Below are 20,272 nucleotides of genomic sequence, written 5' to 3' on the forward strand. Positions count from 1 at the left end.
TTTATTTATTTATTTGACACAGAGAGAGAGATCACAAGTAGGCAGAGAGCGAGAGGGGAAGCAAGCTTCCCGCTGAGCGGAGAGCCCAATGTGGGGCTTGATCCCAGGACCCTGAGATTATGACCAGAGCCGAAGGCAGAGGCTTAACCCACCGAGCCACCCAGGCGCCCCCTCTTTAATTTTTAATTAATTAATTTTTATAGTTGAGCAAACCTGGTGGACAAAGTGAGATCTCTGATTTAGGGATGCAGTCTTGTATTTTTAGCAGTAACGGTTTTTTGTGTATAACCTCATACTTCCTATTTAAATCTTCAATTGGGTTCTTAAACCTAGTTCAGCTTGTTTTTGCATTCCTCTTCAATCTTTTTTGGTCTGTTTTTAAAGGCAGAATTGAATCTTTAGTATGGGTCTAGCAGGTATTTCAATTTGGAATTAAAGTGCACAAAATTTTCTATGTTTTCCTCTTACTGGTGCTACACTTAACTATACTTCTGTAGATAGGTTAGGCTTATCTAAAATATTTTTATCATCAGTCTACCTCTCATAGTTTGTCAGTCACTTAGGTTAACTATGAACTAAACAAAAGCAGTCTTTTGTAAGTATATTTTGTAATGCGAAGTGGACTAAGAAAGTGCATGCATGTGTCTGTTTGTGTGTATGTGTATGTATGTATGATTTTACCTTTTTTTTTTTTAAGATTTTATTTATTTATTTGACAGAGAGAGAGAGATCACAAGTAGGCAGAGAGACAGGCAGGGGGGGGGGGGAAGCAGGCTCCCTGCTGAGCAGAGAGCCCGATGCGGGGCTCTATCCCAGGACCCTGAGATCATGACCTGAGCTGAAGGCAGAGGCTTAACCCACTGAGCCACCCGGGTACCCTGATTTTACCTTTATATTAAGAATAATACTCGGGTTGTCCTCTGAATCTTTTTAAATTTATATTTTCTGATTTTGTGGTAATATGGTTTAGTGCAGTAAACCATTGATTCGGATTTGAGAAATGGTGGAAATGATTTCATTATATTTATTTTTTCCCAGTAGAAACCCAGATGTGTAATTTAATTTTCTGGGATTTTTTTCTTTCATGATTGTCTAAGATAGGTTTGGTTTGGTGTGTTCATTTTAGAAGATGGATAGTATAGTGTGTTTACTCTTTAGTAGTCCCAGAGCTTAACAGAGTGTCAAGTACTTGTGGAATGATAGAAGGACACTTTGCACCTAGATAGTTTTAAAGGTTTTTTTCAGGACACGTTTAATATTGAAGTCAATATTACTAGCATCTTTTTTATTTGAGGCAATTAAAGGCTAATTAATTAGTAAAGCATGGCAGATCAATTTTGTCAATTGACTTGTGGCAAAAACCTGTAGGAAATAATGGCAAATTTAAATTTAAATTTAAAACACAAATTCTATTTGTGTTTTATTCCTGGTGGATGTTCTTATTTTATTTTTTTTATTTTTTTTAAGATTTTATTTATTTGACAGAGAGGGAGAGATCACAAGTAGGCAGAGAGGCAGGCAGAGAGAGAGAGGGGAGGAAGCAGGCTCCCCGCGGAGCAGAGAGCCCGATGCGGATGCGGGGCTCGATCCCAGGACTCTAGGATTATGACCTGAGCTGAAGGCAGAGGCTTTAACCCACTGAGCCACCCAGGCGCCCCTGGATGTTCTTATTTTAAAGATTGGATGCTCATTGCCATTTTTTTTTCCCCTGCCTTTTGGTCTTGTGTCGTAATGCTTAGATTCCCTGTATCAGTGGCATTTCTTCAACTAATTTTAATATTGAGCATTGCCAGAGCTGAATACTTTGTAGTTATAAATAAGACAGGTTTGGTCTTGGCTGCTTTGGAGTTTATAATCTAGTGGGGAAGACAGGCTTTAAATTAGTTTAAACTATCAGTATTTAATTAGTTATACTTGGAGTGAGTTTTTGAGGGAGAAAGGCTTTGAATAAATTTATAGTGGTATCAGGAGGCCTAAGCAAAGTTAAAATTATGGATAAGGACTCTGTACTCTGACACTCAATGACCATAATCCCAGGTTGGCCCAGAACCTGAAGTAATTTGAGCTGAGTTTAAAAAGAAGTCACATGCAGTCTTGTGACAGTTTCGACTTTCTTTAAGGAATCAGGAAAACGTATTACAGAACTCCATGTTCACGTCTTAATGCAGAAGGGAGCAGCAAGAAACTTTGGCAAGGAGTAGGGGGTTGGTGGAGGAGGGGTATGTTTAATTCTTTTCCCTTCCATATCTATTGAATGAGAATCTCTAGAGGGGGTTCATGTACATCATTATTCCCAGGTTATTGTGATCATCAGCCAGATGTTGAAACCACTGTTGGGATATCCTAAGAATTGATTGGCTGCTGAATTAGAAAAAAAATATCAGTTTTAGCTGTCACAATATCCACGTGATATTAGAATTTTACTTAGAATTTAGTTTATAAGTTAGTTCTGAATACAAATGGTGGAAATTGGCAATGCCTGTATTTTGTTTGCAAAGAGTAATTGCACTTTGGATTGTCAACAGTGGTTGCCCAGTTTAAAAATGCACATTAAATTTACCTTTTGTGTTAAGTTTTATTTTCTTTTTCCTTCAGGAACTAAACAACTTAAGCACATTTTATTAAAAGATGTGGACACTATTTTTGAATGTAAATTATGCCGCAGTCTCTTCAGAGGATTACCAAATTTAATTACCCATAAAAAATTCTACTGTCCACCAAGTCTCCAGATGGATGACAGTAAGTATTATTCATATATCCAGTTATGCATTTTACAGCTAAGTGTTCTTATACTGTAGCTATACATTTGTGTTAAAATGGTATCAATAATTTAATGATGGGGAATAAAATTAAATACTTAATGTTCATTTTCTTAGACAAGTACTTTAATATGAGTGTTTTTGTGTTTTTCTTAAAGAGGTTAGTTTTATGAGTATACTTATTTATATCAAGATATTGGATATTGTTTTTGAATGTTTATATGGACCATATAGTTTATATTCAGGATATTTCTAAGTTAAAATATGAGTGCTTGAAGGGAGTATTGGTATTTTTCATTTCTGTTTCTTCAACAACTTGTTACATATGACTGATAATTTACTAAGATTATTCTTAAGTAAATAAGAAGGTTAGAAATAAAGAATGAGTAAATGCATTGATTTCTTGGGGATGGCAAGAAGAGCATTAAAATATAATAACCTTTCTATTTTTTTCTGGGTCTTGATTTGAAGATCAGTTTTGTTCTCAGTGAAACTTATTTATAAATCAATTATTTTATCAGAAATGAGATTGTGTTATAGGCCAAGTTGAGATCTGAAGTAGCTTTATGTGATGAAGGCAGGTTGTAGGCTAATAAAGTCTTTGTGAAACTGAATGTTTGTTGGATTAAATGTATTGCCCATGTATGATTAAGTTAGCAGTGTATGTAATGGTATTATTTTCTTGCTTTAAAGAACTGATATAAATTCCTTAAAATATTTTAATAAGTAATAGGTTATTTTCATTATTTCTTGTTCAGGGGTTTAACTCTTTGTGGTCTTACAAATTATAGAACTTATTTTGTCCATTTGATACTATAGTTGAATTGTGGAGTTCGTGCACTTTTCAACTTAACTTCCTTGGAATGGGAATGAAATGAAAATTCCAAATATCAGAAGTACCACGGAATTACTAGCATGAAACTGATTTAAAGTATATTATAGGACATAATTGATTTAAAGTATATTATAGGACATAGTTGAAATAAGAATTTCATCATTGGAAATTTTTCCTAGTACTAGATCTTATTATAGTCCTAGATCTTATTATACTTGTTTTTATCATTGAGATATAAATGAAAAGGCAGTCTGTAGGGATTAGTTTCAATTCCGATATTTTAATAAATAAAGTGCTAGTAGAAAATTAGTGATATTTGTGATAGTTTTCCTTGTTTTAGTGTAGAGCTGACTTTTAGAAATACAAATAAATCGATTTGTTGGATTATTGTGCACTTTCCTTGGCAATACTCATTCTAGAAGTACTTTGGTGAAAGCGTTATCCTTTTAGACACTATCCATTTTAAATGGGAAGATTTCTAAAAGAGCAATAATGAATTATTTCTTGTTTTCTAAATATCAGATTTGATGCTATATTTGTAGCTAGATTTTAGAGTTGTATGGAAACATAACCAGTGTTAGATAAATCTATTATAGGAGGAATATTTGATTGTCTATAGGGGACATAATTATTGTGCAAGTAAATAAAACTAGCTCTGTTTTTGGAATAAATCTGTAGTTTTTAATCACTTGTTTGAATGGGTTGGTATCCTGCTAAGCCCTGTAATAGCAAAGACTTTTGTACGTGTCATTCATTTTTATATCCTACAAATCCTTCTTTTTCATTTCCATAAGATCTTTAAGGGTTCCTCTCTACAAGTAGACTAGATTATTACGGATTAAGTTAATAAGAATGCTGTTATGTTTTCCAAAAAAAGAATCATTTTTTAATATAATAGTACATTCTTCATGATGTGTTATCCATCTTGGGTTATGAGAACTTTGATTTGCCTTTGCTAGCCTGAAAATTTGAAATACTGTTTTAATTGTTTAGGACATTCATGTGCTTATGTAGTTGGTGTTAAGGGCACTTAGGAGTGGAAGTAGCTCTTCAGATTGCATTTATTCCTTAACATTTGTGTACGTTGATGAGATTTTAAATTAATTTTAGTTTAATTCTAGTTTTAAAATATGTAAAAGTAGATAATGCTCTTTAAAAATAAGCTAGTAATAAATTTTAAGATAGAGATTCATAATACATTTTTAAATATTAGATAGCGAGAGCATGCAGATGATTTCAGATTAAAATGTTGTTTTTTCCTTAACAGACCTTCCTGATGTAAATGATAAACAAAGCCAAGCCATAAATGATCTCCTAGAAGCCATATATCCAAGTGTGGACAAGCGAGAATATATTATTAAGCTAGAACCCATAGAAACTAATCAAAATGCAGTGTTTCAGTATATTTCAAGGACTGATAATCCTACTGAAGTCACAGAGTCAAGCAGTACTCCTGAACAAACTGAAGTTCAAATACAGGAAACCAGCACTGAACAGTCTAAAACAGTACCAGTTGCAGATGTGGAGGTGGAAACTGTAGAGCCCCCGCCTGTTGAGATTGTTGCAGATGAAGTTGCACCTACATCTGATGAGCAACCTCAGGAATCACAGGCTGACTTGGAAACTTCAGACAATTCTGATCTTGGTCACCAGTTGATATGCTGTCTTTGTAGAAAAGAATTCAATTCCAGACGAGGTGTTCGTCGTCACATTCGAAAAGTACACAAGAAAAAGATGGAAGAACTAAAAAAGTACATTGAAACACGAAAGAATCCAAATCAGTCCTCTAAAGGACGCAGTAAGAATGTTCTAGTTCCAATAAGTAGGAGTTGTCCAGTATGTTGTAAATCATTTGCTACAAAAGCTAATGTAAGGAGGCATTTTGATGAAGTTCATAGAGGACTAAGGAGGGATTCAATTACTCCTGATATAGCAACAAAGCCTGGGCAACCTTTGTTCCTGGATTCTGTTTCTCCTAAAAAATCTTTTAAGACTCGAAAACAAAAGTCGTCTTCAAAGGCTGAATACAATTTAACTGCATGCAAATGCCTCCTTTGCAAGAGGAAATATAGTTCACAAATAATGCTTAAAAGACATATGCAAATTGTCCACAAGATAACTCTTTCTGGAACAAACTCTAAAAGAGAGAAAGGCCCTAATAATACTGCCAGCAGTTCAGAAATAAAAGTTAAAGTTGAACCAGCAGATTCTGTAGAATCTTCACCCCCTTCCATCACCCATTCTCCACAGAATGAATTAAAGGGAACAAATCATTCAAATGAAAAAAAGAACACACCGGCAGCACAGAAAAATAAAGTTAAACAAGACTCTGAAAGCCCTAAATCAACTAGTCCGTCTGCTGCAGGTGGCCAGCAAAAAACCAGGAAACCAAAACTTTCAGCTGGCTTTGACTTTAAGCAACTTTACTGTAAACTTTGTAAACGTCAGTTTACTTCCAAACAGAACTTGACTAAACACATTGAGTTGCACACAGATGGGAATAACATTTATGTTAAATTCTACAAGTGTCCTCTTTGCACTTATGAAACTCGTCGGAAGCGTGATGTGATACGACATATAACTGTGGTTCATAAAAAGTCATCCCGCTACCTTGGGAAAATAACTGCCAGTTTAGAGATCAGAGCTATAAAGAAGCCCATTGATTTTGTTCTAAATAAAGTGGCAAAAAGAGGCCCTTCGAGGGATGAGGCAAAACATAGTGATTCAAAACATGATGGCACTTCTAACTCTCCTAGTAAAAAGTATGAAGTAGCTGACGTTGGTATTGAAGTAAAAGTCACAAAAAACTTTTCTCTTCACAGATGCAATAAATGTGGAAAGGCATTTGCCAAAAAGACTTATCTTGAACATCATAAGAAAACTCATAAGGCAAATGCTTCCAATTCACCTGAAGGAAACAAAACCAAAGGCCGAAGTACAAGATCTAAGGCTCTTGTCTGGTGAGGAACTGTTACAGAGTTTTGCTTTTTTCCCCCATCGAACTAAAAAAAATCATTTGACCATAATTTATAGCTGGTTCCATTTTAACACGTTTGCTTCCATATATCTTATGGCAATGGGAACTGCAAGAGTAATGTGCATATTGCATTTACCTCTTCAGTGACCTTTATTCCAGTGGCTTGGGAACAAAAGTTAACTTCAGAACTTATCTTCCACAGGACAATGCAATATAGTGGTAGGTAGATGGCACAGGGTCAGTGCTTTCCTCTCAATGTTGTAAAATATATACATTTATATTGGCTTATGTTTACAATAGAACTCTTCTGTTTAACTAACTTTGCACAGGTTTAATTTGATTTAGTGACCTAGTCTACTAATTAATACATTGTAGGAAAAGTTAAATATATTAAAATGAATTTGTGAAGGCGATAATTATAGGAAAAAAGTCTTTTGAGGCACTGTAATTATTGTAAAAATTAATCTGTGATGGCGAAATAAAGTCCTGCACTCAGAAAAAAAAAATCCCCAAATTGAATTTAGAACAATTAGCATTTATTATTTACATTTAACCTAGTGCTTCCAGTCAACGGGGAAAACTTGATAGACAAAAGTTTGGATTTTTTTTTTCCTTCTCTTTGGAAGTATGCGCTAGTTACTGTTTTTAGTTTTGATCTGTGGAAAAAATGATTATATAGGTTCCAAATCTTAACTTTTCCCTTTTTGTTTTAAATAGACTTTTTGTGATCATTTCAACATAGTTAATATTATTAAACAGGTTTTTTTGTTTTGGTTTGGTTTGGTTTGGTTTGGTTTTTTGTGGTTGTGCGTTGTAAGAAAAGGAGAATCCCTATTGGGAAGAAAGAAAAAAATTTAATTTTTTAGAAGGTTTTGAAATAAATGTAGATTTTTAAAATGCAATATAAAATAAGGAGTAGACTCCCTATACTTGTTTTTGCAAGTCTCTCTATATTTTTAAAAGTTTACCTTCAGTACCTGTTCCCTGTATTAAGGCATTTAATATATTTAATTAGTACTAAGTTAGTTTTGGATTCAGGTTTTAAAGCAGTATACTTAGTTTGAGTGCTGAGTAGGTTAAATGTTGTGGTTTGAGTATCACACATTTTTTTATTTGTGTGGAAGCTTGAGATGAAACCATCATTTAGAAGTCATTTACTATTGTATAATTTTAAAAACAAGGTTTTATTGGTAAACTCAAAAGTGTTCATTTATTCCCATTTCTCCTCAGATAACTTCAAGTGATGTACGAAAAGGTTTGGAGTTCATTTTTGTGGAAAGACTTTAAATTGGTGTTAGAACCACTAAACGTCTTCAAATGGTACTATGAGAAAAAAAGGAAAAACAAATTCATAAATATTCAACTGTAACTGCTGTTTTCTGACTAAAATAATAACCATCTAACCACTCGTTTCTAAGGCACTGCCTCTCCCAGCACTTCCAAGTAGCTGTGACGTTACATATTGTCATCACAGTCCATCAGCTAACCACCCTTGACCTTGTGAATTTGGTCTACAGTTTCTACAAAAACATTTCAAAGTTTGTTTTCCAAACAATTTGTTGATTAAAGTGATCAACAACTTGAAGAATATATATCACCACTGGTGATTTTTAATTGACAAAGGACTATATCTTAGTGATTTTAGTTTTGTTTCACTTTATGTGGCAAAATTTTATCTGGATTGTACAGATATATTTCCTAGTGAGTATATGTTAGGACCAAAAGAGAAATTAGTATCAACAAATTATAAATATTTAGTCTACTACATATTTGTAATAATTCTACGTTCATTTATTTCTAACTTGTTCTCTAGCACTTAAATGTTTGAACGTTTCATTCTAAAATATATAATACAGGAAAGTTCCAGTTCATTTTCATCCATGGGTCATACATTTTTTATTTGTAAACATCTGAGGTTTTTATGAAAATTAAACATTCCCCCCTTTTCTTTACATTTTATACAAAGCACTTTAATAATAGATGCAACTTAATTTTTCAGTTTCTTCTTTTTTTTTAAAGACCACACATTTACTAATGTTAATATGAAGGTAGTAAATAGCTTACTGATATTTTATGGATGCAGACAATCCATGCACAACCACTTCTTATGATATTAGTTTATTTCTTTAAATATTGCTAAAAAAGGATGATGGGAGCATAAACCCTGAATTTTCTCCCAAGTAAAATCTTAAATGACTACTTTAGATGCTATTTGATTCTTACTGTAAAATTTGGAAAATAATGAATTCTTGTCCATTTTTGTAATCAAGATTTTAGGAAAAACAAGTACATCTATCTTTATGAAATATTGGGCAGGTTTTTGTGTATCAATATTTTGTAATTTTTAGGAAATATTTTATTTTTTAGTAATTTTTGTCAGATTATAATTTTAAAAGGTACAGCAGAGAATATACCATGTTTTTATATAGGTTCACACCTGTACTTAGGAGGGACCCTGTCCATCTATATACTTTTTGTATAAAATTTTAAAATGTTGAAGATCCACAAGGTCATAATAAAATGCTTCTATAGCTAGAAAAACATTTACCCTTCCCAGTGCTTTGCACTAAAATATACTGTGAAAGGAAACTAGAAAGACTGTAACTGTTGCTGGAAATGTTCTATATTGAATGTACATGCTCTTGTTGGAAAAATGTACTATATGTGATGGAAATAAACCAGACTCAAAGTTATTTCAGCTAAATGTGCTTCAACAAAGGTGCATTGGTTGAACCTTAAATGTTTTATCAAATTTAAGTTTATTCAGTTACTATGAGCAGCTACACTTGAATTATACCCTGATAGTTTTATTTTTAAGAATTAGAGTGATAATTTCTCTTTAATTTAAAAACAGATTGACTTTTCCACTTATGGAAAACTTGTACTTATAGATCTAACTTTAATGATTAATAGCATAATATATTTAGGGAACTAAATGTGTAGGTGGTATTTCATTTATAAACCATCTTCATTAGTTGCACATTATTAAATCTGTATGTTTGACTTTTGCAAGGTGTTATCTTTTATGCATTCTTACACACGACATATTCCAAAGATATTTTCCAGACTTAAGTACCTACAACCAGTGAAAAGATACGAGTATTCCTAAAAAGCTGGAGTGGCTCTTTGCTATAGCCTCTCATCTACATATCAGCCTCTTTATCTCTATTTTACTTTTTAAATACTGTAGGGAAGAAAGAAAAATAGCTTGATGTGGGTGGAGGGGAGCCCAATTGCTGGAATTCCTTACTGCAGCTCACCTATTTCCATAATACCATTCACATTTTGTCTCCTCTGTCATAACTCTAGGGCCACAGTGTAGGAATTTAGAAGGAGGAATTGAGGATTCCAAGGACTGTCAAAAGGTTTCATCTGGGTCATAGAAGAAAAAATAGCACTATGTTAGGAGGTGTCTGTCTAAATTAGAATTGCCTAGAGAGAGTAGGAATATTTTATTACAGTAGACAAATCAGTGGCTAATGGCAGATAGGCATTAGAGGCTAAATCAGGACAAGTTTAAAAAGGTAGAATGAACAGGTAAGAAGTTATTAGAAATTCTTTGTTCTTCCTATTTCTTTCTGGTCTTCATCCTTACTTTTTGGTTTTATTTTGACTTGTGAGCTCTGTCTTCTCAGAGGGCTCAGGCCTGAGGCCCTTAAGGAGAACAGTCTTAAGAAATTTGTGCCAGAAGCTTTTCTGCATACAGGCTATATGAGCAAATATTTATAGCACTTTTTGTTGTGGGGACAAGTAGTTAAGGAGGTAAAGAGCCATCAAAACCTGCTTATTTTATATTAAAACCTTCTGGCTACAAATTATATCTACTTTTGCTGTTCTTTGATCAGTTAAGAGTTTTCCTACAGAATTCAACCCCTCCTGTTTCCTGAGATACCTTCCACATCTAACTGCAGTGGAGGAGGAGAAACAATAAAAAGTATGGCTTGCATTTCAACTTCCTAATTTTGGATAGTGCAAGTGAGAGCTGGAGGAGGTATGGCTGACACGTGGCAGGTGTTCATTAGAACATACAGATAGACCTTGAATGCATAATAATTGCTTTTTGTTGTTGTTTTGCTCATGTCTCTCTCCCCCCCCCCTCCTTCTTCCCTACTTCAGGAAGAAAACCTTGTTCTTGAAGAATACATGTATTTTTGCAGAATATATATGTTACACATCCTTAATTTTTGGCTTACTTATGTAGATATGAGCTAAGTTTTTGGTTAACAGATTGCTTGTATTATTGAAAAGTACCTTTTTTTTTAGGAATAAGGAATATTGCTTGATGATCTATAGGCTGTTCTACTCAGTTTGCTTTAAAGAGCCTATGGATTCAGTAGCAGAGAATTATGTGGTTTTGCTATTGTTTTAGACTGTGGGTATGAATGGAGGTTTCTCAGTAGGTGTTTTGGCAAGAAGATATGGAGATAGAGAGGCATGAGTGTGTATCATTTCCTGTTGTGAAGTTGCAAAAGATTTTTCATATAGCATGACCACTGGATAAAAATGTTTATTAAACTTTAGATTTCCAGGAAATATTTCCTGGAAATACCCTAGATCCTTACTTAGGAGTTTTATAAGCTACATTTTTTATGGAATCAGGTTACCAGGATTATGATTTAGCTGTGGATCTCTTAGTTGATCAGAAGCCGAGCTCTAAGATGTGCAGTATGATGTTGGCTGTTCTGTTAGACAAAATCCCTCTGTACCCTGTGCTATTTTTTCTTTCTTTTGTGACTTTAAAAGCTAACAGAAACCTCAGGATTGGAAAGGAGTAAGGATCAGCAATCTTAAGAATGGCTGTTACTTGTTTGGTTTCTAAGGCATTAGACACATGATAGAATCCTGAATAAAACATGTTTCACTTAAACTCACCTGCAGTTATTTTGGCTTTTCTAACTTTGAAACTCATTCCTTCTCTCTCTTAGAATTTGTTTCTGTACCATTTTACTCTGAGTTCTCTTGAATTTCTGGCTCTTTCCTTTTTTCTCTTCTGGTTGATTAACAGAGATCCTTAGTATAGTACCAAGATAGCCAAAATGTTTTTTAAGAAGGTAAGAGGGTAGAAAGTCAGCTTATTTCTTCCTGAATCTTCATCTGCTGGTTGGGTTTATTATTTCTTTTTGAATTGCTGCTTCTGCATGTATTCTCTACCACCACACCACAGACAGAGGGGAAACTTGATGATGACCATAGTTGTGTCTGGTTGGGAAAATGCCCACAGTTGGAGGTTTTGCTGTTTGTGTCCATTCAGCAGAGTTAATTTGCTTGATTGTATGTTTTTGAAGTCAGGGACTGTGTCTTGGTAATTTTGTTTAGTGCCTAGCACATTTTCATGTATACCCAGGCACTTTAAATAAAAACTTGATAATGATATTAAAGTAAGTGATAGTCTTTTCCATCTTAAAATTGTGCTGTCATTTACTGTGAGATTTTGGGTCTTCATTTCATAAACTTTCATTACCTCCATGTTGACTTTACTTATTTTAGAAAATGCTACCAGTACTAAAGTGAGTATTTGTAATAATGAACAGAACTGTTAGTAGTAGATAGTGATAATGAACATTCATGGAGTGCTTACTGCATGCCAAGCACTCTACCAATCCTTTCCATCCAAAATGCCCCTCATCTACCAAGAAGATCCACCAGTAAAATCCACCAGTAAGAACTGTTACTTCATTATTTCCATTTTATAGAATAGGAAGTTGAAGCTTAGAGTTCAGTGATTTACTTAGGTTCACATAGCTAGTAAATTACAGAATTGAGACTTGACACTAGATCTGAGTACAAAGCATGTGCTCTTAATCTGTGCATGTTACATTTATTTGCACATTGTACCATTTGCAAAGCAAGTTTGCTACATTACCTTATTGGCAGTTTAGTGTAATGATCTGGAGCTAGATTAGTTGGTGAAATTTATGGATCCACATGTTATTTCGTGTGTGACTTTGTACAAGTTACTTAAAACATTCTCTGCCCTAGTTATCTCACCAATGAAATGGGGATAATAGTTCTGAGGATAAAATGAAAAGTACATGTAAAATATTTAGAATAGTGTTTGGCATGTTACAATAAATGTTAGCTATGGTTACTGTAAGTGATTTTCATGGCATTTTAAAGTATGTAATTTTTTTATTACCACTCTAAGTTTAAATCGAAAGGGTGCTTTAGAAGAGAGAACTTTATTGCTGCATGTCAGATTTTAACTGCTGCTTTGTATTTAATTGGGATAATGAAGACACTTAACTGTATTACTGTTTGCTGTTGATTTTCTGATCAGATCTTACTAGTTTACCATTCTTACTCAGATTTTTCATTTGTCTTGAAAAAGATAGCAGGTGGTTGTAAGCACATTCATTTTAAGTTAGGCTTTATTTTTATGTTACTCCCCAGAATAACCCCTCTGTCTTAAAATTCTCATTAGTATCTGCCCTATCACAAATACTTTATTTTTGGTCGTGTGCAGAATATTGACATGGAACAAATTTTAACTGAGTAACACAGCTGAAATGTTTCTAGAAAACAAAGATATATGTGCAGTACTATTTGAAAGAAAGCTTCAATTATGGAGCTAGTGGATTCTTCAGGAAAGCACGATTTGGTCCAGGTCAGGAATTTCGTTGGTAAATGTGTCATGAAGAGATAAGAAGAAATGGTACTTTTTCAAGAGTCTTGCCCCTGGTAGTCATTAGAGGCAGTACTTAAAATTTCAAGTAAGGCCCAAGTACTGTTAGATTATCTGCTGAGAGGGTTTACCCACACACCTGCCTGTTCTCGATTTTGCTTTTTTAACGATAAGATAATAAAAATTTTAGTATTTAGGGACTTGTATAATTAGCAACATCAGAGAACCTTTGTCCATAAGTTTGGATGAACCTTCATACTCTGAACTTCAGATCAAGTGCTGGGGTTCCATCACCTGTGTTGTGTGGCTTTGTAGTGATTTTGATACTCAAATACTTGTGTCAGGTGCTGGGAGCATATTCCTGTCACACAAACACTATAATGTTTTAAGGAATAGAATGATATGCCTGAAAAAATAGCCAAACCAAAATTAAAAAAAGAAAAAAAACCCTCACCCTGAATGCTTGAGCAATAATAACTTGCACCCTATCTGTGTGTCCTGCTTTATATAATCTATCTAGGTGTCCCTGCTTTATATAATCTCATAACACTTTCAATAGGAGAGTGTGTAATGATGTTATATCGAGAGGAAAAGTTATTACACCAAAATGAACCCCAAGTGCATGAAACTGTTATTACAACTCAGGTTTTGAATATTGGTTTTTAATCTCTTCTATCTGTGGGATTAGCTCTGAGAAATAGAACTGTGGCTTTTAGTGAGCTTTTCTTTCTAAGCTGTGCAAAAGTATTTTTTAAAGAAGCTGAGATTCTTGCATAGATTGGTGCTTTGGTAGATCTGAACCCTAAAATATCTGTTAGTTGTGACTGGTAGCTTTTATTTTGGAGAGAAAGGAAAAGCAAGGAATACTTTTCTAAGAAAAACATAGTGAAGACTAGGAAAATACTGTGTGCGTAAATGTGATTGAATTATATGAAAAAAATTATACTTTTAGGGAAAGGATTTTTATGTAGTTTTCTTGAATTTTTGACATAGAAGTTTTGACATATAAGCTTCTCTAGGAGAGTGGCTTTGTCATTTTCAAGCCTTTTGATCATTAGATATTTTTGGAATTCCTTGGAATTCAAGGTGTTGGGCATTTGTAGATGGTTGAGACTTTTCTGAGCTTCATTCTCTGTTTGAATGGACAGGCTACGAGGTGTTAAGATAGGCTAATGGGACTATCATAAAGATAGGCAAGAACACAGTTTATGAGTAATTTTCAGTCTGTCCTCAAGTTAAACTTTTTTCAAAGCATTTTCTTGGTTTTTCAATTTTTCCTTTCTTTGCTTGGCCATCTTGAGTAGTATTGTTTTCTTGTAATCCAAGAGAACAAAATCACTTCTTTGCCATAAAATTCAGACACAAACAGATTATTGCCTGCACAAGAGGAAGAGATGGTTTTGTTTCCTGTAACTTCTCTGAATCTCTTCTTAATCTCTAAGTGCATAGTTATAATGATAGGAATTGTAAAATTTTAGGGTTGAAGATGCTTCTTTGAGGTTCCCCCCTTTTTTTCCTAAAACAGCTAACTAGAGCTAAGTAACAGTGTCTTCAAATCCCAGATGCTATAAGATGGAAATAAGACCCATAATGCTTGTATTACTACCCACCACCCAGTTTGCCTTGTCATCTAACTGCAGGTGTGTGAATGCATGTGCACTCATATATAAAAATATTGTACCACATTTATTTATTTTTTTTAGGTTGCAAGCAAGACAGAGTTTTACTTGGTCTGTAGCTAGTGATGAGAAGTTTATTAGATAGCTTTATGTGGGAAATAAGGGAGATTGTAGTGGCCAGACATTATATACAAATCGGCTTCACCATATAGCTTTCAACTAGGTCTTAATAGAAACTGGAAAAAAAAAAATCAGTGCAACTCTAGTGACTGGGTGCGGTCCTCTTAGGAGCAGAAGTATTACTTCTCTGCTGCTATTGTCCTTTGCAAGATTCTGCTTTTACTTTTTATTTTTAAACTAATTACCTCATTCTGTATCTTGTCAATGTGGTTGTAACTCCCTCATTACTTCTGCTGCCTGACTTTTCTGTCTTTCAGCTAGCTTTCCCTCTGTATGGCTTGTGTTCAGACTCCTGTAAGAGAAGATCCAATTGGTTGTGTTAGGTACATTTCTTGTTGGGCAAATGTTTGATGCCAGGCCTTTATAGGTTGCTGGCTGTAAGTCGCTCTTCACAGATTGGGTGCTCTTGGGATATGCGCTCTCTGTGGCTCCTGTCATTGGTGATCTTGGTGGCATGTCAGTGACATAAAACATGTCCCTGGACTCAGTAAAAGGCATCTGGGTAGGAATCTTTTAGAGAAAGGATCTGGATAGTCCTAGAATGGTAATCATCTTTCCAGTACACATGATTTTCTTCTATTTTAATGGTGATATAATTAGGATAAAGGGTTAGTGCACTTACCATGATGAGTCCTGCATCATATATAGAATTGAATCTATTACACACCTGAAACTAATAGAACACTGTATGTTAATTTTACTACAAGTAAGGAAAAAAGTCGGAGTTTATAGGTACCAGATTCATGGTGTGAATCTATTTTGCTCTGGGGGGAAAAAAATAGCCACCCCAAACCCAGAAAGTTGATAAAATTAAAGGTAGCCTGGGGGTTTACTCTTCTGTCTTACAGCACCAGTCCTTTCCATACTGGGAAAATGTGGGAAAGTTTTCTGGTCAGCATCTGCAGTTGATTTTCTGAACTGATTCGTGGTGTTTCCATCTTTGGCTTTGCAGATTCATAGCCTGAAGTTTTCACTCAGAAAGAACCATTACATCTCCTGTAACAGCGTATTAGGCCATTCTGTCAATTGCGGCTGCTTACCAGACACCTCCAATTACGCTGTAGAGTTTGAGCTGGTGATTGAGTGAATCTTTAATGCATTGCTTCTGCTTTTCTACTTGTATTTTCCATATTTGGGTTTACTTTGCAATAGCCGCTTTATATCCTTTCATTCATTCCTTCAGTGACACATACTGTTGAGTGTCCATCATGTGCCTGACACTATTCCATTCTTTTGGGGAAATGGAATCATACAGTGATTAAAGCATGGATTTTTAAGAAACATGCAAACCTGAGTTCAAGTCTGGCTCCTTAACTTACTAGTTGTTTACTCTTTCTAAGCTTTAGTTTTCTGGTATGTAAAATGATTTATTAGAGACTACCTTATAGGTAGGTTTTTTGTGGGATTTTATACAAATTTACTGATATATGCCTGGCTCAAGTAAGAGCTCAGTAAATGTGCATTATTATTGTTATAGTAATCACTAAAATTGTTATCAATTTGCTGCTGAAATACTTTCTCACACTTAGTTTCTGGTTATCTTGCTTTGCCGTTTGCAGTTCGTTGCCTTTTTGTTGGCATTAATCCAACCGTTTAATGAAAAGTCAGATGTAACATCTGTGATAAAGCCAAGATACACAGCAGTTTATTAAGTTAGAACGTATTATTTTATGGGTCTTTAATCTGCTGCCATTTCTGATAGCACCTTTTGCTGATTGTTGAAGAATTTGTTGAACTTTTCATATAATTTTGCTTTGTGCTTAATGTCTTACAGAAGCATGTATAGTTTCAGTAACAAAACTCAAAGCAGCTTTTGGTTTTATTCTTTTGTTGTAAGCATTCGCTGTGAGTACATGAATATACTCTGAGTTTATAAGCAAGAATTATGTTTTCTCTCTGTATCACCAGTGCCTCACAGTGTACCTGGCATAAAGCAGGTGCTAAGAGAACATTGAAGGAAGGAAAGGGGGGAGGCAGGAACATGACATCAGTTATCTTCTGGTTTATCATTAGTCCACAATATAGCTTTCATTTTAAACTTTTCTTACCTTTACCTCATCTTCTGATGTATATAGTTTCTCTACCTGTGAGTTCCTCTTTGTTTCTGTTACTGATGGCTTCCGTTTTCCTCCTTTGTGTGAGCCTCTTAGCTTCTGCCATTGCTGCTCAGTAATGGTGACAGATGAAAACTCATGAGAGTGCTGTATTGACTGTATACACTGTAAGTAATCCATAATCAATTGCACACCGTATGGGTGTACATTTAGTGATTTTTTTAGATAATTCCTTTAAAGGTTCACTTTTGTTTAATTCATGCCTATTGAATTCTTTGAAGTGCAGCTCACATTTCCCTTCTGTCCTACTCCCCGATCCAAACAAAAAGCAGGCAACTAATTTTTGATTGCTCCTTCTGTCCTTTGTGTAATCTTCGGAATTGGAATTGATCAGTTATTTCATTTATCTGTTTCTCACATTGCCTACTTTAAAACTTTTGCACCATCCTTAAAGCCCCAAGTGTGTTTTTGCTTCCTTAGTAAGAAGTACCTTAGCCTGTATCATGGCAAAAGATAGAGGACATTTCTTTATGTTCCCCTTCCACATCACAATTATTTTTTGTCTTCTCTTCCTGCTTTGGTTCTTTGCAGAAAGAAGTGTTCTTCTTTTCCACACCTAACACTTACACCCTCACCAATCTTTTTTCCCAAGACCTTCCTCCAACAACCCTCCTCTCTTTCCCCCTCCCCATATTCTTCCTTTCCACAAGCTTCTTCCCTTCAGCTCACAAACATGCTCAAATTCCCTTCATCCAGAAAGTAAAGTTTGCCTCCATACTATTCAGTCGAGTTACTGCCATCTGTTCTCCTTTTCACTGTCAAGCTTCCATGTGCTTTCTTACTGCTCTGTGTTAACACTAATTTCACTGTAACTGTTCAGTTCCTTGTCTTCCTTTTCCTTTAGACTGTAAAACTCTTAGATCTGTGTCTTGATCACCACTGATTTCCTCAGGGTCTAGGATGTTTCCTGCTACATAGTAGGCATTCAATAAATACTTGTTGAATGAACGAACAATTCATTTATGAACCATTGGCAATTTTTTCCCTCCCCTACATTTCTGTTAAAAGTTTAATTGAAGGTGGGCGCCTGGGTGACTCAGTGGGTTAAAGCCTCTGCCTTTGGCTCAGGTTGTGATCTCAGGGTCCTGGGATGGAGCCCGCATCGGGCTCTCTGCTCGGCGGGAAGCCTGCTTCCTCCTCTCTCTCTATCTGCCTCTCTGCCTACTTGTGATCTCTGTCAAATAAATAAATAAAATCTTTAAGAAAAAAAAAGTTTACTTGAAGGGCATCGATGGCAACATAAATGCTAAGTCTAATGACTTCTTGCTCTTCATCATGCTTGACCCCTTCATGGCCAATAATGCTTACAAATTTACTTTTCCCAGATTTTTTGGTGACTTGTAACTGGGTCACCTTGGGCTAATCTCAGCATGGTATTGCATCCAAAAAAACCAGACAGGCCCAAGATTCTTTGGAAAATAATGAATCTGTTTACTATTTTATAGAAATTTTCTAAGGAGATAAAAAGGTACAATTACATAAAGCCTAGTGAACTTCATACAAGTTATTTTACCCATCTCTCTTCCCAAATCCTCGTACAACCTGGCAGCTTCCTCCAGTGTCTTCTGTAACATTTCCCCCAAAACCTTCCATGAAGTTTCTACCAAAAAAACCCTTTTCCACTTTTCCCATCTTATTTTCTTCCAAGAATAACTTTTTTCCGGTTTAAATCACCTTAGCCTCTTAGCTTCTTCTAGTTCTTTTCTATATCCATTATCCTGCTTAGCATTCCGAAAGTTTGAATGTTCTCTTGATATCATCTGGTTTGCCCTTACCAACTTTCTTTGCATGATTTTACTTAATCTTGAAGCTTTAGATCAGACACTATTTCCTTTAGTGGGTATTTCCTGACTTCTCGGTTTGGCTAGGTTTCCCTCTTGTATGTTTCTATAGTGCCCCATGAATAACTAATTGAAATGATCTATTTGTGGCTTTTCCTTAGGCTATAAGCATCTTAAGGGTAGGGCTTCTATCTTTTCTTTATGACCCTGGCATCCATCATAGGACCTAGAACATGGTAGATGTTGATAAATATTTATTGAACTGATCCTCCTGTGAACTCTCATCCTTTTTCTCTTGCCACTGGCCTTTGCTACTAGGCCTTTAAATATGAATCAAAGTTTCCTTAGTCTTTTTTTCTTTTTTTTACACTGCCTCAGTGATTCCTTCACTTCCAGTGCATCAGTTATCACTTCCGTGAAGATGACCCCAGACCTGTTTTCTAGCCTGGCTATTCTGATTACAATCCCATTTGTTTTCAAAGTTGTAAGTCAGACATCTCTCTATGGATGTTTCTCCAGCACCTTAAATGCAACAAAAACTCAGTAAACTAAACTTATTATCTTCACTTTAAACTTGTAGCTTCTTTATGTGTTCCCTGTCTCAGTTATTTATACTCGTACCCACCCAGTTGCCTAGACTAATTAGAATCCTAGGAAATGCATTGACTTTTTTTTTTCCTTCTCTTATATTCTTCACCTAGTCAGTGACCAGTGCCTGTCCATCCTGCCTTTGAGTGTTTTTTTTTACATTTGGCTCTTCCTTGCCTTCTCCATATTTAGTAGTTTAATTTGGACTCTTATCTTGTACCTACACTATTGCATTAGTCTTGTAACTGACCTCCTCTCTAATCTGTCTTCCATGCTGCTGTCAGAACTATCTTCCTAAAACACAGATCTGCTGTTACTGTCTATCACTTGACTGACTTGTTCTCAGGTCTTGGCTTAATTGTCACTTCTGAATAAAGACAACCTAAAGTATGTCTTCCTTGTAGTTCTGTTTCATATTCCTTTCCTTCTTGTCATCTAATACAGTTTGTAATTATGTTTATGTTTGTGCATTGATTTGTTTAATGTCTATTTTCCTGCTGGAGAGATTTATGTAAGAGACAAGAGAGTTATGTAGATCCTCTGCCTAGCACAGTGCTTGGGACATAGTAATGCTTTGAAAATATTTGTTGAATGAGTGGGTGGATGGTAGCTTATCAGTATAGGCAAATAGGAGGTAGCAAAAGCAGAAAAGTTACAGGTCCTAGACTCTTTGTACATTCACACAGACCTTGGTCTGTAGTTCTGGCTTTTCTGTAATAGTAATGGGCTTCTCCCTTCTGTCTTTTGCATTTATTTCCATGAGTATGGGAGTCAACAATTACATTACCGCATACTCA

The 20,272-nt window shown here is 35.1% G+C and overlaps 1 protein-coding gene across 6 annotated transcripts in view; it reads left to right on the top strand.

Moving 5' to 3' along the window:
* The window catches only part of ZNF800 (zinc finger protein 800), a 45,865-nt gene that overhangs the window by 13,228 nt on the left and 12,365 nt on the right, over positions 1 to 20,272 (top strand). For 4 of the 6 annotated variants that reach the window (XM_032869960.1, XM_032869973.1, XM_032869978.1 and 1 more), the window contains 2 exons: positions 2,596 to 2,739; positions 4,862 to 6,554. In XM_032869960.1, the coding sequence (XP_032725851.1) occupies positions 2,596 to 2,739; positions 4,862 to 6,554 (1,837 nt within the window). Of the gene's footprint in view, positions 1 to 2,595; positions 2,740 to 4,861; positions 6,791 to 7,801; positions 9,584 to 20,272 lie in introns of those variants that run through there. The other 2 variants (XR_004384093.1, XM_032869984.1) reach the window with 2 other exon arrangements.

The sequence above is a fragment of the Lontra canadensis genome, unplaced genomic scaffold (genome assembly GCF_010015895.1).
Source record: "Lontra canadensis isolate GAN:19392208 unplaced genomic scaffold, GSC_riverotter_1.0 scaffold2, whole genome shotgun sequence".
Lineage (NCBI taxonomy): Eukaryota > Metazoa > Chordata > Mammalia > Carnivora > Mustelidae > Lontra > Lontra canadensis.